This window comes from Kogia breviceps, chromosome 8, assembly GCF_026419965.1.
Source record: "Kogia breviceps isolate mKogBre1 chromosome 8, mKogBre1 haplotype 1, whole genome shotgun sequence".
NCBI classification, from domain to species: domain Eukaryota; kingdom Metazoa; phylum Chordata; class Mammalia; order Artiodactyla; family Physeteridae; genus Kogia; species Kogia breviceps.
The window spans coordinates 81,126,601-81,150,057 of record NC_081317.1 but is presented as its reverse complement, the minus strand read 5'-3'; the positions used below and the strand labels follow the sequence as shown (position 1 = coordinate 81,150,057).

Below are 23,457 nucleotides of genomic sequence, written 5' to 3'. Positions count from 1 at the left end.
TAATTAGCCCAGAGTGTCATCTGGGTGGTCTTCAGTGACTTCCATAGAACAAATACCACTGTGAAGTCAGATCTGTACAATTATTTTCTGTAATAAAGGATTTTTGTTACTTGGCCAAAGTTACGTGTACATAAGGTGTTGACAACCTTTGTGGACCAATCCCCTTTCTCTGGAGAAACAGGGCTCTGAGTATCAGCACTTGGTAAAGCCAGGTTGCTGGGTATTTACTGAATACAGCAGTAAGGCATTCTGGTAAATGCAGTTCTTCCCAGGTAGTAAACTTACTGAAGCTAGTGCTCAACATAGGAATTAATTTCTCCTCTACTTGACCACAGGTTAATTAACTATGCAGGTGGACAGATGGCGTGGGAACAAATGAGCTCAAATTGTGCGTCTGCCACGTGGTGACATTAGCCACTTTACTTCACCCCTCCAGACTCTCTCTCCAACTGTGGGTTGTTGTGAGTGGTAAATGAGACAACATACTGACGTGCTCACTGTATTAGTGGCTGCTTACACTGCATTCAAATGCAGCCAAGTAGCAACCCCATAGACTTATGGATTTTTTAGTTATTTAAGTCAAAACAGCGTCACTGAGATACTGATGTGGCAGGAGGAGACACTGATAAGAATGCTTCTCCAAGGCCACAGATATAATGAACGGCAAGGCTGGGATTGGTACCCAGGTCTCACCCAAAATCAGGACATTTTTTTCCTCTATCACCTTGCCTTCTTTGGTGACCTATTTTATGAGATAAGAACTAAGCAAATATGTCCTGATCTAAGACATACTTTCTACCTTTCCATCTTTTATTAAGGATTATAACTGAAATGCACAGCTACCATAGATGTTATACACACACATACTTAAGTACACTGGAACAATAGACTTCTACTGTAATTAACTGTACTGCTAAAACGTAAAAATGATAACATCTCCTTTAGCTTGTAAAAACAAAATTCTAACTTCAGTTCTTTATCTTAGAGGGCATTTGATTTGAATAGGAAGGCAACCAATATCTAAATAATATCTTAATACTGAAATGAACCATCAGCCAGTTTGCAGTTTGATTATATTTTCAGCATGTTCTTCTTCTGGTATCTATACAGCGAGTGAGATAAACAAAACAAGGGTTCTTTTCTCCTCAGTCTGCCTTCCTGTTCAGCCTGTGGACACTGGCTGGTCACATTTGAAAGGTCCTGGATGCCTTCTCTACTGCTCTGTAATAAAATAACACACTGATAGCATTGACCTCTCAAGGTCTTCGTGCTTTCAATTTTGCATATTTCTGGATATAAGGAAACATGAGAAAATAGAAGGATCCAAGGTGGAGGTTAGAGGAGAAGATGAAAAGAGAAAGATAAATAAGTATACCTGTCTGGAACCCTGCTCAAATGCTTAATCCATATTTAAAAAGGATACTTATCTCTTTCCCTTACTGCAATTTCCATCTGCTTTAGAGACCTCAGGAATTCGTGAGTTTGTTTCTTAAATAAGAAATTTAAATTGAAGCAACGATCAATTATTCGTGTCAATAGTGCAGTGGGTTAGCACAAATTAAACCCAAACCTTACTGTAACCTATAGTATCAGACCCTTTATCAAAACAGGTACCGTGAGCCCCAAGAGATCATGTCCCCAAATCCTTGAGGAGAACACATCAAAACTGACAAAGGAAACAACAAAGGGCCTGAAGGCTGCATTATCATGATTATGAGCCCTGGAATAATTAATACAGTATTTTATAAAAATAAATACTTACACTTCAGGCGCCAGGTATATAGGAAATTGAGGTTAGGTAACCATTTTCTGTATTTACTCAGCTCTCATTAAAGAATAAATAAACAGCCATTAAGACAACACCTATGGACATAGTTATTTTCTTTCTTAGATGTGTCTGTGCTCTTTTATACTAGGTATAAAAACTTATTCCAGAGACTTATATCTTAGTATTAAAAAATGTATTCAAGGAACGTACACAGAGAAGCAGACAGGATTGGGGGAACCCTGCAGGACTTGCAGGATTCCCCAAATGGTGCCACACTTGTTCAACCTTCCACCATCTGCACCTGCATAATTCCTTCTTTCTCTGCCACTCATGTCACTTCCCCTGTGAAGCCTTCTCTCCCGAGTTGGATGTCCTCCAGTGAGTTTTCACAGCATCTGCGAACTTACTTCTTTTATAAAAACCTTTGCTATTGTAAATGGGGTCACGTGTACCAAGATAGGGAATAGAGAGGCAAGGAAAGATGCCTGGAAGATGCAAGGAAGAATGCAGCATTCTGGACTAGCAACACTGGGAAACCCTTGGATCTAAGAAGCGCTGGGGAGGAAACGGTCATTGAATCCACAAAGGGCAATCCTTAGGAGGTCAGCCTTGGGGCCACCTAAGGGGAGTTATGATCTTTTGGGACGCAGCTAACCCCCAGTGGCTCAGCAAGGAGGGAACAGAGAACAAATACCTTTTCTTTACCCTTCTGCATCCCACTGATGTCCTGCTTGAGTGTTCCATTGGCCAAACCCAATGGGAAGTCAGAGGGCAAGGGAGTCCCTTAATGCAGTCCTCAGAGGTCAGCTTTCTGGGGTACAGAGCAGGGTAGAGGGTAAAAAAATAAAGCTCTCCAGCACAAGGTCCATTATATATAACACCATTTAATAGTTACTACTTTGGGACACATTTCGCTAATTCATCTAGACAAGCCAGTCAAGGTAGATACTCTTGTAACTTTTGTATGACTGAACAGACATTTCATAAGCCAAACTAAACTGGAAAACATCTTCTCAGCATCTTTCCTTGCCTTTCTATTCCCTATCTTGGTATATGTGACCCCATTTACAACAGCGAAGGTTTTTATAAAAGAAGTAAGTTCGCAGATGCTGTGAACACTCACTGGAGGGCGTCCAACTCGGATGCGGGAGGTGAGAGAAGGCTTCACAGGGGAAGTAACATGAGTGGCAGAGAAAGAAGGAATTATGCAGGTGCAGATGGTGGAAGGTTGAACAAGTGTGGCACCTCTGGCGAACCCCACAAGTCCTGCAGGGTAGATAAATAAAGTGAGGGGAAGGGGTGGACAGAGAGCAGAGCAGACTTGAGGGAAGAGTGGGGTCATGAAGGGTTTTGCATTTTAATAAAATTTCAAGATATTACAAGGTTTTAATATTCTTATTTTGGTTCTAAAATATCACTTGGGCAGCAGGATGGGGTTGAGACTGGAGACAGGGAAACTATCTAGGAGATTTTCCGAGGAGGAAGGTGAGAGAAGGGTATTAGACTAACAGAAGGCCAGTGTGGATGGATGGAATGGGGGAGTCTCTGGAGAGCTATTAAAGAGAAGGATTTAAATGGTGAGGATGGTCAGGACCTTGTGACTACCAGCTGGTGAGGGAAGGGACGGGATGGCTGGCTTCTGGTCCGAGAGAAACCATTTCCTATTGTTACTCAACTTTCTGTGAGGCCCCAGACCAAGACCACTTCCCAGAACCTAGAAGATGGTCCAAAATGTTACTTATCTCGACATATTACATTATGAATCTATGGGATAGAAACAAATTTTCTACAAGATTTGTTGCAGGTTCTTTCATGGACATAAAATCTATAGCTGTATATGAAAAGGATCAGATATTTTTCACAATTGTCTCTCTTGTACACATTTGGCCTCTGGTACATACATTTGTAGTCAGCATTATATAAATTCACGCGCTAATCATTGATCAAGTAACTACTATATAGTACACTGTAGTGTTATTTTGCGAAAGGATTAGGGGAAAATTTTCAAAAATATATGGAAAAAACAAATCAGCCTCTGATAATGGCCTCACTTCTTTTTGGTAGGTTTTGTCTGAGCTACCTAGCTATAGGATAGTTTCATCTGAACATGTCTGGCTAAATACTGGGTATGAAGAAATAATGCTTCTATCTGTTAAGGTGGTAGATTTAAAGTGTGGTTTTCTGTCTAGTATTGAGTTAAAATAGTTCCTGTATAGGTAGACAGCACAGCCTACATTTATTGGCTTTGCTTTGCAATGTTATCTACTGACAATAGTCCTCATCTGCAGGGATGAGAAAGAAAAGGCCACACAACGTGGCGACATTCTAAAAACCAGAAATGATGTGTGAAAAGGACACTACAGACGAGCAGAAAGGTACTTCCATCCACCCTGCTTAAATCTTCAGGGAAACAGAGATAAGCAACAAAAATGAAAAATCCATTCCTTTTGGAAATGAGTCTTTAACATATAGGTTGGTTTGTTTTGAAAGGGAATTAGATTCTGGGCCCACATATCACACATTCAAGATACACAGTGTGGTCTCATCTCCCACTAAATATGTTGCTATGACTCAAGCACAGGGAATATTTAAAAAGAAGCAACCTAGGGAAGGAAAAATCTAACTCAGACATCAATAATTCATTTATCAGAAATGAGAGTAGTAGTATGAAATGCCAGGAGACTTTCATTTATAGGCAGGCGTTTTCTATTTTAAGCCTAGAATAATGCAGTCAGCTTTATTCTACAAGTTAATATGAATGGAGGCAAAGCGGAATGGGAGAGCAGGTTTTATGGTCTCCCCTAATAATGCTATTTCTTTAGCATCTGTTATTTAGGTTTGACACACCACCATCTGGGGACTTGAAAAGGCGATAAGAAAAGGATTTTTATAACTTTTTTACTTCAGAGGTGATTTTCTTCACCCCAAAGCTTTAGTGCTAGAAATGTAATCAGGTAAATCTGAGAGATATGATCTGCATAAAGTTTTGAGGGTGCATTGTCTCTTAGTATAGTCATCCCTCAGTATCCATGGGACATTGGTTCCAGGCCCCCCCTGCAGATACCAAACTCCATGGAGGCTCAAGTCCCTTATACAAAATGACACAGTTGAGTTAACCCTCTGTATCTTCAGGTTCCACACCTATGGTTAGGAAGAGCCAACTATAGGACCCAAAACCCTTCAGGTTACAGCTTCTTACTAAGTCATCTCCTAATTCAACCTATTAGTTAGTAACCTATATTATTGCATCATTGTATCCTCCAAGCATTTAGCACAGAGCCATTCACAAAAGTAGCGTCTTAATGAGTACCCGTTGAATGAATGAACAAACGCACCTAGGTGTAAATAATTCCAATATGCTCTGAAGCCTACTGGTCAGACTGTACAATGAGGAGGTACTTGCACAGCATATGCCTCAACTTTTTCATTCAGGCAATGTTTAGAAATTCCTCCCCCTCACTAACTCACTTCAAATTCAAGGATTCATGGTCCACTAAAGGGAGACAGAGTATTGGAATTAAAGAAAAGCAGATTTACTGTAGACCAAATGAGCTACAGTTCCCAGCCCCTGAAGAAGCAGAAGACATATCTAAACCTCTAACCTTGGAAATAAACAAAGAATTCCAAGTCTTAATTGAAATGTGAAATGTTCATAAGCACATATGTTTTGAGATAATTGTAATTTTTAACTGATTACTTATTGAGAACTGGATATAGGAATTGAACACATAATTATAATAACAGCTATAATTACCTAGTGCCTATTAGAGTGTCAGCCCTATGCTTGGTGTTTTACATATTTTATTGCTAATCTTTGGAAGTATTATTATGCCCATTTTAGATATTTTTAAAAATCCTAAAGCTCAGAATAGTTAGGCCTAAAGACCATAAAGCTATTAAGGTGAACCAAGGATAAAAGTCAACTCTCTTAAACTACAAACCACTCTTCATCTCCTGATGCCAAATGACTTCTATTGAAACAGAATTATCTATCTGTGGATCCACACTTAAAAGACAGATCCATCAATCATATTTTTAATTATGGTCTAATGAGCAGAGACAATATATTAACCCTAAATGTCTGAATACATGCTCGTGGTTGGCCAAGAAAAAATTGGGCGGCAGTACTGACAGGAGATGAAGGGACATCTGATGCCCCAGGTGACTGCTGATTTTCATAAAACAGAGGTAGGAGTGGTGGTGTTGCCCCTCTGAAAATGCCCTATTTCACTGTCAAGGCTACAAACTAAGCACACATCCAGAACAATGCCTGTGTCCTCCAACACTCAAACCCACACTGCACTCAATGAACCATGAACAGTACTTAGAATGAGTCAAAGCAGGACACACTAGAATACCCCAGAGGAAGCGGGATAGTAGTGACTCTTCCTGAACAAAGGACTTGGGGAGCTGCCAAGTTGGAAAGGAATCCTCACAAAGGATACAGTTTTTAAAAGGCAGCCTGTAAAAAGCCATCAAAGCCAACACTCAAAGAATTGTCTTCACACACAGCCTTTGCAGTTAGCGCTGTCAGTCACAGGACAGATAGGCCCTTGGAGAACAGGCACCATTACCACTGAGTTTCGATGCAAAAGTCACCACATGTAGATTCAGACAGAACTGGCTACAGGGCACAATACATTTTCAGTTTCCACCTACAGCCGCTCTTGTCCCTTCATACCCTGTACAAGGATACTGTGGGTGTTAACTTGATCTCGACTTTCCTCTAGCTTTCCTATCTTTTCACTATACATACAAATGTTGATGGGATAACTTTAGCCAACAGTTATGGTACAATCAGTTCTACTATCATGCTTGTCTTGAAAACACAAATTTCTTCCAATAACATTGATATATTAGAGAGTGATTTGAGTATAATGTGAAATTTGCATTTGTTTATCCACAATTTTGTCCCAGAAACTCTAGGTGACTGTAGAAAACATACCTAGTTGCACTGAGTGCCGTAGGAATGCAAGAAACACACAGAGCTGCACACCTTAGGAGCACAACGGTCCACATGTGTCTACATCTGGTGCTGTTACTTCCTCTTTGACCTCAGATAACCCTCCTTCCACTTCAGAATAACTTGCAAGCTGCCATGCTTCCAAAAAACATCCTGGAGGGTATCCTCCACTCTGCTTATTTTCCCCCTTCCTCCCAGCCTATTTTGTTATTTTCCTCTCTATTCTCTGTTCTTCTTCAAAGTTTTCATCTTTATCTCTTTTTTCTTCCTCTTTTTTTCTTGCACACAGAGTGGCAGGCATGTGAGTAGAAGTACATGCAATGGGTACACACTTCCAGAAGCAAATTTCAGGTCTTATTGAAGATGAAGTGCCAGGAGGGGCAGTACAGGTGTCGGGGAGTGGGAGGTACAAACTACTGGGTGTAAGATAGGCTACAAGGATGTATTGTACAACACAGGGAATATAGCCAATATTTTGTAAAAACTGTAAATGGAGTGTAACCTTTATAAATTGTATAAAAAATTAAAAAAGAACTGTAAAGCTTAAGAAGTGTCACAAGAGAATTGTATTATAAACATACTAGTTAGAATTTAATTTCATAATAAGACACAGATTAAGTATAAAATTGATGGAAATGGACTTTGAACCCAGCCTAGCTATGAATCATATCCTTACTATTTTGAAGTATCAGAATGGCACGCAGTCTCGAGCCCTCTTTATGACAGGATGTCAAAGGTCAGCTCAGCGCTCTGTATTCTCCAAATATTTTGGTCAATAATTCAGCCTTTCTATCTCTCAAATTTACTGTTATTGAAACTAATTATCTCTAGTTACAACTCATTTAAATGAAAGATAGTTGGATCATTTTCCTTTTCATTACCATAAGGGCTCTGGCCTTGTGTATAATATGCAGAGCAAGAGTTTGTAAACAAACCACTTGAGTTTGATTCTTTGTTTCCTAACTTCTTCATCACTTATTACCTGTTTAACCCTTATCCACTTGACCTGTCTGAGCCTTTTTTTTTCTTCACATCTAAGGGCTGAATTTAAAAAAAGATAATTTTAAAAAGGACTTTTTTAAATTTAAAAAATTAAAAAAACGATTAAGTGCCACATTTATTATAGTTTTATAAACTTCTTAACCACTTAACATAAATAAAGTGTTAACATGAATAATTTTTAATAGGTCCCTATCATTTTTCTGTGTGTCACTGATGAAGCTTCTAAGCTTTTCCTATTACATTATGGTTTTAGACTTTGCAGAGTGCAAGTATTTTTAGGAGTATATGTGTCACACTAGAGTAGAATGGACTGGAGAGTGAAATTTATCGGTGACCTTTGAAGTATGGAAGCTTCAAGTTTCTTCTTCAGTGTTTCATGCTAGTTTGCAAATTAGGTTAAATAAATTCGCTCACATTGTCTCAAATTATAACCCTTTGTGTGAAATTGACCATAACTTTAAACAGTGTAATCTAGACAGTAATGACCAGGCTTGAAAGAAAATGATCCAGTTTACTGTAGGTCCCTTTCTCTTTTTGTTTGGAAAGTTCTGGAAAATTCTATCTACATCAACTTGTATATTAATGCTTTCACCACTGAATTTGATTTATAATATTGACTCGTTAATGTTAAAAAACAGCATATTTTTCTCATATTTTTCACTTTTTTGAGGCTTCTTTGTGAATGCTAAGAAGAGGGGAAAAAAAAAAAAGAAAAACCCATGTACAGTCACAATTATCTAGGCGGTGTTGGTTTTATCTAAACTTATTGACTTACTTAAATAATACCAGCTGAGAAACTTTTCCCTACAGAAAAATGCAGGCTAGAAATAGTACATAATAAATGGGTAAAACACCTCTCTTTATAACTTCTGTGATTCCAAACAAAAACATGTAAATAAAAATTCAAATGATAGTATCTAAATCACAGCATTATCCTGGAGAAACTTTGCAGTAAAAGCAAAAAAGTTAATATGATCTAGAGATTAGAAACACCTACTAATCTTTTAAAAATACCTGGATCATCATAAGCAAGAAATGGATGTATATTTCATTTGCTTTCAAAAAAGCTACTGTACTAACTGGAAAGTGTAAACGTGGTTAAATGGGTTTCTAAAGGCTCTCGACTGTGACGATAAGAAAGGTAATGTGTTCCATATGTGGCAAACCATACAGGTATTTCAGGTACATTAGTAAAAAACACAATCACTACAAAGTAGAGAAGAAAAAGAAGCAAATCAGAAAGCACTGGCAGAGACTTCAAGCACAGCATTCAATCAAATACGTTGAACTTAACAGAATAAAGTAACCCTCTCGGGGGGCACTTTGTTTTGCCTCTCCCTTTAGCACCCCTATCCCTAAACAAATGGGTCACAGGCCAATGAACACCTGAGGAACAATATTTCCCAACCGCACCCTCAAGTCATTCCCCAGAGTTCTCTCTGCAACCATTCTTACTATGTGGGCCATGCCTTTTTATATCCAGAAGCTTTAGCGGAAAGACACTTGTTTATCTTGGGGCAAGTTAGGGATCATTTGTTACCAAAGATTTTCAAAACAATACTTCCCTCCGCAAGAGCAGAAAACAAAGCTCCCTGCCAGCCACATTCCAGGTACCCCCACTTGGCCCTTACTTGTTCTCGTTGCTCGCGTCATAACGAGGCATGGGGTCTAAGTCGTTCCCATTCACGTCACAACTCGCCAGAGCATCCTATGGTCACAGAGGAGAGAGAGAAAGGAGACAGATGTTCATTAATTAGCCATGCACCTGACGGCTCAGGCCTCCTTAAACACATTTCTGAAAGAGAGTAGAGTAAATAATGCACTCATGGTCCGGTGGTGTCAGGATGCATTGTTCTTTAATAATCAGTGTCATATCTTTCCCTATGAAGGTGAAGAAATACCTCTACAGACCAAAGACGTGCCCAATCCACTCTTGCCAGCACTCTTCCCTCATACCTAGCACTGACCCCTCACCCCAGTGCTTTGAAGATGTCCTCGACAACCACCTTCTCTGCGAAGTACTGCTAGAACACCTAGAAGACAGTGATTTATTCTTCGCTGACTCTTTCTGTATTCCTTACTTCATTTCTTGAGTGTGCAAATTCCTTATCACCATTCGAAGATTTTTGGAGACAGAAATCATTCACAAGTAATTGGCAAGCCAATTAAAAAAATCATTATTAGAAATCTATTATATCAGGTATCTTGGGACCTCTATTAGGCAATATTTGTCTGGTTTCAGATGTTTTATCTACTATAAAAAGGGTCTACAATTCAACACTTTGTACTAACACCAAATGGTCTTTTGCCCCAACCAAAATAATGATCAAAATTTTGTTACATGTCAAAGTTTCAAAATGAAGCAGAAGTTTCTCTGAAACCAAAGCTGAATTTGTTTGCTTTTTAAAATGATTGTGAAAAATCTTCAAATTACTAAAAAAAAAAAAAAAAAATTAATGGATTGTTCCATCATCCAAATTTATATCACCATAGATAGAACTAATTTAGGATGTTTTGAATTTTCTGATGCTTTATGATTTATTTCTGTTATCAGTTTTAGTGAAAGTAAATGCTATCTTTGTTTTCTGTCTTTATCAAAGGCTCTTGTTTCTGAAAAGAACTTAAAGTACATGGAGTCTGAAATGTTTGGGGGGAGTAAGCAAAATACACATGACATATAAAGGTGATAAGTCTCTGCTTCCCATACAAAGGAACATACAAAGCAGCCTACCTCACCAGTCATTAGAGCATGAAGGACAATATTGTCAATTTCACTTATAAGGAAACAGAAGCCCGAGACAGGTTATGTGACTTGGCCAAAGGCATGAAACGAATTGCCTATGGAATTAAGACTGGAACCCAGCCACCCCATCCAATGTGCTTTTCTCTTACTCTTCACCAGCTCTAACATTAGGAGAATTAAAAGGGCACCAGTACTGCTAATTGCACAGGTGAATTCTGGAGAATTTTCTTTCCAGGGAGAAAAAAGTGAAAAAGGTAAAGAATGCAATCACATTTAGGTTAAGGCTCTTTGTGTTTAATCAAATGCATTTCTATGCAGTGGGGCGTAGGAACACCCTGTAAAAACTGCATTGCATGCGATAAGAAAGACTTCTTTGCTAGGCAGTGGACAGCCACAGTTCTGTTCTTTATATGACCTGAGCTAACTCACTTTAGTCTTCAGGCCTCAGTGTCTACCCTATCAAATGAGGAGGCTGAACTGAAGTTCCTTTTTAGCTCTAAAATTCCATTCTGTGAAGAGACACAAGTTTATCTAGGTGTGCTTGGAGGCAGGGTAAGGGCAGCCAATCAAGTGTCTTGTACAAATGAGAACTAAATGAACTTGCAGTTCCTTCTCTCTCTCTCTCTGTTTTTCAACCTCAGGGAAAAGCATCTAATTTAGGAGAAACTGTTTCAACATTTCATTGTAAAAATTGATTTGTGAAGTTTATAAGCTGAATTTTTGAAACAAAAAGGGCAACAGGGTAGAATACTGAGAGACAAAGCAATTAAAGTTGATAAAAGTATAAGGTGATATTGGGTGGTCCTGAGTGAAGGTCTTCGTAGGTCAGAAATATGGGTGGCTGTGTGAGCCAGTGGTAGTTTCTGATGTGTCAAGGAAGTGACTTGGAAGTATTTTATTTGCAAAGATAAAAAGAGAATCTTTTCAGGTTTGAGCGACAAAAGGAAAACTAAGAGAAAGTAAGTGTCATGCAATAAGTGAGACTGAGCAAATGAAAAATAAACATTGGAGAGCATATATGGCAATCGCTACCTAAATGGTTTCATGAGAAGATGAAGCGGCACATGAGAAAGAAGCCAGAGGGGCTTTCCTGGTGGCGCAGTGGTTGAGAGTCCGCCTGCTGATGCAGGGGACGCGGGTTCGTGCCCCGGTCTGGGAAGATCCCGCATGCCGCGGAGTGGCTGGGCCCGTGAGCCACGGCCGCTGAACCGCTGAACCTGCGCGTCCGGAGCCTGTGCTCAGCAACGGGAGAGGCCACAGCAGTGAGAGGCTCGCGTACTGCAAAAAAAAAAAAAAAAAAAAAAAAGAAAAAAAAAAGAAAGAAGCCAGAGGACAGAGGGTCAGAGAGACAGATACAGGGAGTCATTCCCACAGTACAGTGCAGGGAAACCATGTCTTCCCATGCTGAAGGGGGGGGGGTGGCGACAGAGAGGTGGGGGAGAAATAGCAGATTTCAAGAGGAAGAGGACAGTATGTCCGCCTTAAGGAAAAGGCCATGTCCATTCTGAGTGAGTCCAGGACAACGGGCCACTGCCGTGTCCACCGGTTACCGAGGAGCAAAGAGGAGAGAAAGGCAGCAGGCCTGCAAGGATGGTGAGTCCTTTGTGTTAATGTGCAACGGGAAGCTATGGGCCAGGCCCCTCTCAGAGCTCTCCACAAGCTTAGGGCACCGTGAGATGGGCTGGGCTTGCTGACGTTGCTCCCTTAATGATGATGAATGTAGAAGAGAGAAGAGAAAAATCTGAGGAGATGTGGTCCTCCCAGTTATAGCTAGGGTTTTCTGTGGGGACCTTCCGTAAACACGAAGCAAAGCTTCCCACCCTGGCCCCTGACTTTCTTCCTTAAGGAACAATATGAGTCCTGACTTCATCATGATTTGGAGCTGCTTGTGCTTTCAAGACTGTGAGAGGAAACTTGTAAGCCGCGAGAAAACCACCAACTTTGACATTTTTTTCAATAACAACATGAAATACAATAAGGGAAAACTCGTACAACCAAAGTCTTGGGATTAAAAGGAGCTATGAAGGGACAGAGAGGGACATAGGTAAGAGTGACTGAAGTCCTAGTGGGCATGCAGTGATACCAGTGTTCTAGTGGAAGTAGTCATTAACAGAAAGGAGCTTAGAAGGCACTGGTGTGGGTGGCATCCACCAGGAGTCTCTGCTGAGTCCTGACAAGAATCAGAGAGCTGCATCTGCGGATAAGAGGGAGTCACTGCAGGCTCTTAAGTAACAAAAGAGGTATTTTAGGGGGGGGACACCAAGGTGTCATGAGAAACAAATGTGAGCAGAGCATGGCACATTAGGGAGATAATTATGGCATTTTTAACCAAACTTAGGGAGGAGAAGCTGATGGAAAGGAGGCGTTTGGAGAGTAGAAGAGAGAGGGGTCATTGACCTATTTCCAGGCAGGAAATATCATGGCGGTAAGGGGGACCCCAGGGACAGAAACCGACCCCAGTGTCCAGTGGGTACTGGGTATCAAGACTGTGGTTTTCAATGAAAGTACTGAGTCTCAGTCCTTTCACTTGCTCTGTGACCTTGGGCTCATCTTATGTTCTGAGTCCTGGAATCTCAGTCCTTTCTTAAGCAAAGGGAATTGACTGATTCCTAAGGACTACTGGGAGGCTGTTCATTATTGTCCTTTAAAAAGGGAGAGGCAGAGAGAGAAAGAGACTCGCAGAATAACTTGAGAAGAGCTCTAAGCATGCTTTCTCCATAAAGGAAACAAGGAGTGCTATCTGGCTGCATGGATGAATTGCTGAGAAGAGTGGATGTCGTCAGTAGCACAGGGGATCGGTGCTGGGGTTCCGGCTACCTTATCACCTGCATTTTGTCATCAGAACATCAAAGGCACACAAAAGTGGATAGCGGGATAGCCTTATCTCCTGTTTCCTGTCCTCCAAGAGTGCATCCTTTATAAGATGGGAGCAACACGCAGAGCCTATTGTACCCGCTGGCTGCATTTTTTAGTGGTTTTCCCCCTTTTGGAGCATCCTAACTTGAGTTCCATTGTTTCCCAGGAGGGAGGCTGCTCTGACCACAGCAAATACTCACATAGTTCTGCATCAGGTCTGGATGGGTCCTCTCAATGCCATCATCCAGGATGGTGACCACGATGTTCTTTCCCGTGTAGCCTCTCTTCCAGGCTCCTTCGATATTCATGTCTGACTGGCAGGGATGTGTGTTGTCACTGCAGTGCTAAAGGTGTAAGAGGGAGAACTGGACGTTGCAGATTACCAAAGTAGTGAGGAGGCTGGAAAAATCACCTACTTCTTAAGACAATGCATTAAATTAACAGGAATTTGGTGGATTGTCTGTTCAAGTAGAAGCACAGATCTCCAACATGACGATGGGGGAAGAGAGGAAGGATAGATGTGGGGAAGGAAAGCAAGACAGAAATCTCTCCTGCCAGTTCTGCCCTGTTCTAATACCTTTGGAAAAACAGGGTAAATGAAGTATATCTCAACAGCAGAATAATGGGTGCACCATTTTATTGTCAGCATGTATTAATGACACATAAAAAGGCATTGCAGCATTTCATTTATAAAGCCAAACTAGGTAACTGAAGAGCATGTACCTTATAATTTCTTAAACAGGCACCTAGAAAAGCCTGCCTGCAAAAAATCCCCGGCAACTTCTGTACGGTGCCAGCCAGAGGTGTGCAACCGCTGTGAGAAACCCATTAATGAGAAAAAATAACAGTTTCTTCAAATTTCTTTCAGCAAATTAACAATGAGTGTTGTCTCATAATTTGTAGGAAGCCAAAAGACCCATTCAGTGCTACTTTGAGAAGGGAGAGAAGAAGAGTGCAGGGTCCAGACAGGGGACAGGCACAGGAAAATGTGTGAGAGGGCTTCGAAGGGCAGGCTGAAGAGGCATTGAATCTTAGCTCATTAGGTGTAGTGATTTCATTCCACAATGGCTACAACATACAAACACATCAATAAATAAATTAAACCAGCAGTTCTTCCCAATATAATTGACTAGCATTCGTCCAACCCACACAATTACCCCTTCAAAGTCCATCTCTATGAAATATCCCTGAGTGGTGTTTTCCAGGTTCTTAAGGCTCAGCAGAGGAACAAAGGAAAAGGGATGTTCCGTAGCCTACTGCCATGGCAACACAAGCCACCCCAGGTCCACAACATTCACTATCTTCCTCCTGCTTTGTAACAGTTCAGCACTTCAAGAGGGGAAGAGAACATGAGCTCTGTAGGCTCTAGGCATAATGGAGACCCCACTGCCACTGACTCATCTAACACATACTTTATTGAGCACTTACTACATGCTGGGGTATGGCAGGGAACATGGAAGATGAGGTCCCTGTCCTCATGACCTCTCTAAAGGGGAAACACAGATGATAAAGAAAACAAGGAAGACCATTCAGAAAACTCTTTATGTTTTAAAGGAATTAAAGAGGGTAATATGGCGGTGAATGCTGAGCGGTCTGAGTACACACCTCCCTGGGGGGGATGGTCAGAAAAGGCCCCAGTTTCTGAGATAGTGAAATGTGAGTTGAGATATGACTGTTGAGAGAGAGCTGGCTTGCCCAAGAGCTTAGACCTTGTCGTGGTAGAGGACACAGCAAATGCAATGACGATAAGGTGAGAAACAGATTAGTGCATTGAAGAAAGAGAAAGAAGATGGGGTCTAGCTGAAGCTTAGTGGATGAGCAGGAAAATGGCATAAAATGTAGCAGATCAGAATGCGCAGCAGAGGTCAGAGGTCATCCCAGGCTTTGTAGCCATGACCTGACTTTGACTGTAAGTACAACCTAAATGGAAGCTCACCTCTTTCCAACTTTTACCCCTCAAAATCAAAGTCTAACTAGTGGCAGATACCTCTAATACCTTTGTCGAACATCATAAACACACTTGAGTAGTTTTATGGATTCATTCTAACAAATGGTGTACTCATTTTTCATCACAGATAATATCAATTTCATTGAAAATAGGGGCTTATATATTTTATGAACGTTTGTAACTTTCTGTCACTTTCTTGACTTCTTTCTGGCACTTGAGGCCCTGCACCACCATCTATTATACACTGATCCACTTCCACTCTCCCCTCTCTCTCCCGTTTTTGGAGCACAGCTCAGGACCTACTACCTCCCACTTGGCTAGCTCTTCCCCTTCCCTGAATTTAGGAATGAAGAGAGACAGATACAGACACACACACACACACCACACACACACAACACACATTCTGTTCTATACAGTCCAACACCAACTTGCTGAATTCTGCTGAACTGTGGTTGAGTGTTGAATCTTGGGTGTGAATTTTGTCTCCTTTGAAAGCCTTTAGAAGACTATGCATTAAACCAAGTCTAATCTAGGATTTCAGTCAACATTGGCTTACCGATTAAATGCCAGAAGTGAGGGCATATTCTCCACTTTATATCCAGGTTCACATCTACCAAACTGCTTGCTCCTCCGACCTCGTCAGAGATATCTAGCCAGCTAATGCTTGGTTAACAGATCATGAAAGAAACAGTGTCGATTTACAAAATGCCCATGTTTTTTGGAAGTCTCATTCTAGCCAAGAGTTTGGGCCTCTCCTCACCAAATATTTTAATTTAACACAAAGCAACCCTGACAGGTTTCCATTTCATTTTTTTCTTTTTCAAAACCTGCTCTGGCCACCTGTGGTATCGTTTGTGACACAAAGTAGCATTAATGTGGCCAAGAGGTGGGTGGGAGGAAGGAAATGCACAGGAAATGGGTCACCCACACATGGATAACTGTCCTGGAGTGGAGGGATGCCGCCTGAAATTGTAATTATGAAAATTGAAGAAAAACCCACCGTGTATGGAAAACATGTGTGTTCAAAGTGGAGCAGTTAGGTTTCTTTCTTCCACCTCTGCTTCTGTTGAATCTGACTTCACCATTAAATATTTTAGAACCACTTTTTTTCTTTTCATCTGCCAGCATGGTATTGGTAGAAGGGGAAGGAGGGGCAATATCCAATTGATACTTTCATTTGGATAATCTAATATATCAGGTAGCTAAAATGTCAAAGAAAAAAAAAAAAAGATGATCAGAGCCAGGGGTGTTTCTGGAAAATGAGTAATAAGATCAGTGGACCCTTAAACGATGACCCTACATCCTGAATGTGATCTTGAGATTTTTAACACCCATTTCAAGTAGTCCAGGCTTCCGAACATGTTTCTAATGTCATTGTTTCATAAGCCCAAGGTATCCAAAGAGCAAAAACTACAGAAAATACTGACGCCAGTCAATGCAGCCCAAATGAAAAGGAATTAGTCATTTCCTTAACTGCCTGATCAAAATGGTCTTTAAACTGGGCTCTATTTACTTGACAGCAATCTATGTTACAGCATTACCGAAAGGCAAAAGGAACACATATTAGCCATGATTTCCTCATCCTCAGCCTGCCATGTTAAGAGATCTGTGCCAGAGCAGGAATTAAGACTAGTTTCTGGAATTGTGTTACCACATATAGTCCTGAGGCTGGTATTCACAAAAGGGGCCAGTCAGAAATTTCCAGCATATTTAAAGCTGATGAAAACCACATATGTGTACTGTATATGTAGACAAATACTTAGAGTAAATATATGCACCTTCAGCTCTGAATAATGTCCTGTATTTCAATAACGGTCTATACACAGATGACAAAGTATTTAGAAAGGATACAAAATAGCAAATATCTACAGAAACAATGGTTGCTACCTAGGTCTCTCATTTCCTTATCAATAAAAACTTTTATTATTTTCAGGAATGAAATTTTAGAGAGATTATTCTGTGAGTTCTAGAAAAGGCCTCTTCCATACCACGGTTATGAGCTCTTTTGCTTATAAACCACTCTGGGTGTGTCTACTTCTCTTGTGTCTTTATAAACATATCACAATGTTTGCTAAATGAAAGAACACTTTATACCCAAAATAAACACCTTTGTTATGCTCTCACCACCATTTTCTTCAGACTGGGGGTGGGGGGTGGGCGGGCGGAACCCTCAGTGTCCTTATTTTTAAACTTTTCCAGGTTCTTAAGGTCTCCAATGAACTGCCAATTTACATGCTGCCAATAGTCTGCTAACATTGAAAACATCTGTTGTTCATTTCCATTGATAAAGTGGTTCATAAGACTGCAACTCTGACTCTACAACGTTATAAGAGAGCAGAGTTAAATACACAAAAAATCTGTTTTAAGAAACAGACTCAAAGACATAGAAAACAAACTTATGGTTACTAAAGGGGGGAGGCAAGAGAGGGATAAATTAGGAGCTTGGGATTAACAGATACACACTTCTTTTTCTTTTTTTAAAAACATCTTTGTTGGAGTATAATTGCTTTACAATGGTGTGTTAGTTGCTGCTGTATAACAAAGTGAATCGGCTATATCTACAGCTACATCCCCATATCTCCTCCCTCTTGCGTCTCCTTTCCGCCTCCCTGTGAGACCCCTCTAGCTGGACACAAAGCACGGAACTTATCTCCCTGTGCTACGCAGCTGCTTCCCACTAGCTATCTACTTTACGTTTGGTAGTGTATATATGTCCATGCCACTCTCTCACTTTATCCCAGCTTACCCTTCCCCCTCCCCGTGTCCTCAAGTGCATTCTCTATGTCTGCGTCTTTATTCCTGCCTCTAGGTTCTTCAGAACCTTTTTTGGTTTGTTTCAGATTCCATACGTATGTGTTAGCATACAGTATTTCTTTTTCTGACTTATTTCACTCTGTATGACAGTCTCTAGGTCCATGCAACTCACTACAAATAACTCAATTTCATTTCTTTTTATGGGTGAGATATTCCATTGTATATATGTGCCACATCTTCTTAATCCATTCATCTGTCGATGGACACTTAGGTTGCTTCCATGTCCTGGCTATTGTAAATAGAGCTGCAGCGAACATTGTGGCATGTGATTCTTTTTGAATTATGGTTTTCTCAGGGTATATGCCCAGTAGTGGGATTGCTGGGTCATATGGTAGTTCTATTTTTAGTTTTTTAAGGAACCTCCATACTATTCTCCATAGTGGCTGTGTCAATTTACATTCCTACCAACAGTGCAAGAGGGTTCCCTTTTCTCCACACCCTCTCCAGCATTTGTAGATTTTTTGATGATGGCCATTCTGACTGGTGTAAGGTGATACCTCATTGTAGTTTTGATTTGCATTTCTCTAATGATTAGTGATGTTGAGCATCCTTTCATATGTTCGTTGGCAATCTGTATATCTTCTTCGGAGGAATGTCTATTTAGGTATTCAGCCCATTTTTGGATTGAGTTGTTTTTTTTGATATTAAGCTGCATGAGCTGCTTGTATACTTTGGTGATTAATCCTTTGGCAGTTGCTTCATTTGCAAATATGTTCTCCCATTCTGATGGTTGTCTTTTAGTCTTGTTTACGGTTTCCTTTGCTGTGCAGAAGCTTTTAAGTTCCATTAGGTCCCATTTGTTTATTTTTGTTTTTATTTCCATTTCCCTAGGAGGTGGGCCAAAAAGGATCTTGCTGTGATTTATGTCCTAGAGTATTCTGCCTATGTTTTCCTCTAAGGGTTTTATAGTATCTTGCCTCACATTTAGGTCTTTAATCCATTTCAAGTTTATTTTTGGCTATGGTATTAGGGAGTGTTCTAATTTCATTCATTAAAAAAATATATTTATTTATTATCTTTGGCTGTGTTGGGTGTTCACTGATGCACGCAGGCTTTCTCTAGTTGCAGAGAGTGGGGGCTACTCTTTGCTGCGGTGTGTGGGCTTCTCATCATGGTGTCTTCTCTTGTTGCGGAGCACAGGCTTAGGTGCGCTGGCTCAGTAGTTGTGGCGCAAGGGCTTAGTTGCTCCGTAGCATGTGGGATCTTCCTGGATGAGGGCTCGAACCCATGTCCTCTGCATTGGCAGGTGGATTCTTAACCACTGCACCACCAAGGAAGTCCCTAATTTCATTCTTTTACATGTAGCTGTCCAGTCTTCCCAGCACCACTTATGGAAGAGGCTGTTTTTCTCCATTGTATATTCTTGCCTCCTTTATCAAAGATAAGGTAACCATATGTGCACGGGTTTATCTCTGGACTTTCTATCGTGTTCCATTTATCTATATTTCTGGTTTTGTGCCAGTACCATACTGTCTTGATTACTGTAGCTTTGTAGTATAGTCTGAAGTCAGGGAGCCTGATTCCTCTAGCTCCGTTTTTCTTTCTCAAGATCGCTTTGGCTATTCGGGATCGTTTGAGTTTCCATACAAATTGTGAAATTTTTATTCTAGTTCTGTGAAAAACGCCATTGGTAATTTGATAGGGAGTGCACTGAATATGTAGATTGCTTTGGGTAGTATAGTCATTTTCACAACATTGAGTCTTCCAATCCAAGAATATGGTATACCTCTCCATCTGTTTGTATCATCTTTAATTTCTTTCATCAGTGTCTAATAGTTTTCTGCATAGGTTTATTCCAGGTATTTTATTCTTTTTTTTGCAGTGGTAAATGAGAGTGTTTCCTTAATTTCTCTTTCAGATTTTTCATCATTAGTGTATAGGAATACAATAGATTTGTGTGCCTTAATTTTGTATCCTGCTACTTTACCAGATTTGTTGATTAGCTCTAGTAGTTTTCTGGTAGCATCTTTAGGATTCTCTATGTATAGTATCATGTCATCTGCAAACAGTGACAACTTTACTACTTCTTTAACGATTTGGATTCCTTTTATTTCTTTTTCTTCTCTGATTGCTGTGGCTAAAACTTCCAACACTATATTGAATAATAGTGGCGAGAGTGGGCAACCCTGTCTTGTTCCTGTTGTAAAGGAAATGGTTTCAGTTTTTCACCATTGAGAATGATATTGGCTGTGGGTATGTCATATATGGCCTTTATTATGTTGAGGTAAGTTCCCTCTATGCCTACTTTCTGGAAGGTTTTTTTTTTTTTTTTTTTTTTTTTTTTGTGGTACGCGGGCCTCTCACTGTTGTGGCCTCTCCCGTTGTGGAGCACAGGCTCCGGACGCGCAGGCCCAGTGGCCATGGCTCACGGGCCTAGCCGCTCCGCGGCATGTGGGATCTTCCCGGACCGGGGCACGAACCCGTATCCCCTGCATCGGCAGGCGGATTCTCAACCACTGCGCCACCAGGGAAGCCCTGGAAGGTTTTTATTATAAATGGGTGTCGAATTTTGTTAAAAGCTTTTCCTGCACCTATTGAGATGATCATATAGTTTTTCTCCTTCAGTTTGATAATTTGGTGTATCACATTGATTGATTTGCATATATTGAAGAATCCTTGCATTCCTGGGATAAACCCCACTTGATCATGGTGTATGATCCTTTGAATGTGCTGTTGGATTCTGTTTGCTAGTATTTTGTTGAGGATTTTTGCATCTTTGTTCATCAGTGATGTTGTCCTGTAGTTTTCTTTCTTTGTGACATCTTTGGTTTTGGTATCCGGGTGATGGTGGCCTCGTAGAATGAGTTTGGGAGTGTTCCTCCCTCTGCTATCTTTTGGAAGAGTTTGAGAAGGATAGGTGTTAGCTCTTCTCTAAATGTTTGATAGAATTTGCCTGTGAAGCCATCTGGTCCTGGGTTTTTTGTTTGTTGGAAGATTTTAAATCACAGCCTCAATTTCAGTGCTTTTGATTAGTCTGTTTATATTTTCGACTTCTTCCTGGTTTGGTCTCGGAAGGTTGTGCTTTTCTAAGAATTTGTCCATTTCTTTAAGGTTGTCCATTGTATTGGCACATAGTTGCTTGTAGTAACCTCTCATGATCCTTTGTATTTCTGCAGTGTCAGTTGTTACTTCTCCTTTTTCATTTCTAATTCTGTTGCTTTTAGTCTTCTCCCTTTCTTCTTGATGAGTCTGGCTAATGGTTTATCAGTTTTGTTTATCTTTTCAAAGAACCAGCTTTTAGTTTTTATTGATCTTTGCTATCCTTTCCTTGATTTCTTTTTACTTATTTCTGATCTGATATTTATGATTTCTTTCCTTCTGCTAATTTTGGGGTTTTTTTGTTCTTCTTTCTCTAATTGCTTTAGGTGTAAGGTTAGGTTGTTTATTTGAGATTTTTCTTGTTTCTTGAGGTAGGATTGTATTGCTATAAACTTCCCTCTTAGAACTGCTTTTGCTGCCTCCCATAGGTTTTGGGTTGTACTATTTTTAATGTCATTTGTTTCTAGGTATTTATTAATTTCCTCTTTGATTTCTTCAGTGATCTCTTGGTTATTTAGTAGCATACTTTTCAGCCTCCATGTCTTTGTATTTTTTACTGTTTTTTTCCTGTAATTGATATCTAGTATTGTTTTGCTACTGATTTCCCCTTTTATTGCTGTTAGCATTTGCCTTATGTATTGAGGTGCTCCTATGTTGGGTACATAAATATTTACAATTGTTATATCTTCTTCTTGGATTGATCCCTTGATCATTATGCAGTGTCCTTCTTTGTCTCTTGTAATAGTCTTTATTTTAAAGTCTATTTTGTCTGATATGAGAATTGCTACTCCAGCTTTCTTTTGATTTCCATTTGCATGGAATATCTTTTTCCATCCCCTCACTTTCAGTCTGTATGTGTCCCTAGGTCTGAAGTGGGTCTCTTGTAGACAGCATATATGTGGGTCTTGCTTTTGTATCCATTCAGCCAGTCTATGTCTTTTGGTTGGAGCTTTTAATCCATTTACATTTAAGGTACTTATTGATATGTATGTTCCTATTACCATTTTCTTAATTGTTTTGGGTTTGGTGTTGTAGGTCTTTTCCTTCTCTTGTGTTTCCTGCCTAGAGAAGTTCCTTTAGCATTTGTTATAAAGATGGTTTGGTGTTGCTGAACTCTCTCAGCTTTTGCTTGTCTGTAAAGGTTTTAATTTCTCCATCGAATCTGAATGAGATCCTTGCTGGGTAGAGTAATCTTGGTTGTAGGTTTTTCCCTTTCATTACTTTAAATATGTCCTGCTACACCCTTTTGGCTTGCATAGTTTCTGCTGAGAAACCAGCTGTTAACCTTATAGGGATTCCCCTGTATGTTATTTGTTGCTTTTCCCTTGCTGCTTTTAATATATTTTCTTTGCATTTAATTTTTGATAATTTGATTGATATGTGTCTTGGCATGTTTCTCCTTAGATTTATCCTGTATGGAACTCTCTGCGCTTCCTGGACATGACTGACTATTTCCATTCCTATATTAGTGAAGTTTTCAACTATAATCTCTTCAAATATTTTCTCAGTCCCTTTCTTTTTCTCTTCTTCTTCTGGGACCCCTATAATTCGAATGTTGGTGCATTTAATGTTGTCCCCAAGGTCTCTGAGACTGTCCTCAATTCTTTTCTTTCATTTTTCTTTATTCTGCTCTGCAGTAGTTACTTCTACTATTTTATCTTCCAGGTCACTTATCCGTTCTTCTGCCTCAGTTATTCTGCTATTGATTCCTTCTAGAGAATTTTAAATTTCATTTATTGTGTTGTTTATCATTGCTTGTTTGCTCCTTAGTTCTTTAGGTCCTTGTTAAATGTTTCTTGTATTTTCTCCATTCTATTTCCAAGATTTTGGATCCTCTTTACTACCATTACTCTGAATTCTTTTTCAGGTAGACTGCCTGTTTCCTTTTCATTTGTTTGGTTGGGTGGGTTTCTACTTTGCTCCTTCAGCTGCTGTGTATTTCTCTGTCTTCTCATTTTGCTTAACTTACTGCATTTGGGGTGTCCTTTTTGCAGGCTGAAGTTCTGTAGTTCTCGTTGTTTTAGGTGTCTACCACCAGTGGGTAAGGTTCGTTCAGTGGGTTGTGTAGGCTTCCTGGTGGAGGGGACTGGTGCCTGTGTTCTGGTTGATGAGGCTGGATCTTGTCTTTTTGGTGGGCAGGACCGCATCTGGTGGTGTGTTTTGGGGTGTCTGTGAGTTTATTATGATTTTAGGCAGCCTCTCTGCTAATGGGTGGGGTTGTGTTCCTGTCTTGCTAGTTGTTTGGCATGGTGTGTCCTGCACTGTAGCTTGCTGGTCGTTGAGTGGAGGTGGGTCTTAGTGTTGAGATGGAGATCTCTGGGAGA

The 23,457-nt window shown here is 40.2% G+C and overlaps 1 protein-coding gene across 2 annotated transcripts in view; it reads right to left on the bottom strand.

Annotated features, from left to right (window-relative positions):
* Positions 1–23,457, bottom strand: part of PCSK5 (proprotein convertase subtilisin/kexin type 5) — a 464,407-nt gene that overhangs the window by 321,904 nt on the left and 119,046 nt on the right. For both annotated transcript variants that reach the window (XM_059071201.2, XM_059071200.2), the window contains exons 4-5: positions 13,533–13,676; positions 9,365–9,441 (exon numbers count right to left, since the gene is read on the bottom strand). In XM_059071201.2, coding sequence (XP_058927184.1) covers positions 9,365–9,441; positions 13,533–13,676 — 221 coding nt within the window. The remainder of the gene's footprint in view (positions 1–9,364; positions 9,442–13,532; positions 13,677–23,457) is intronic.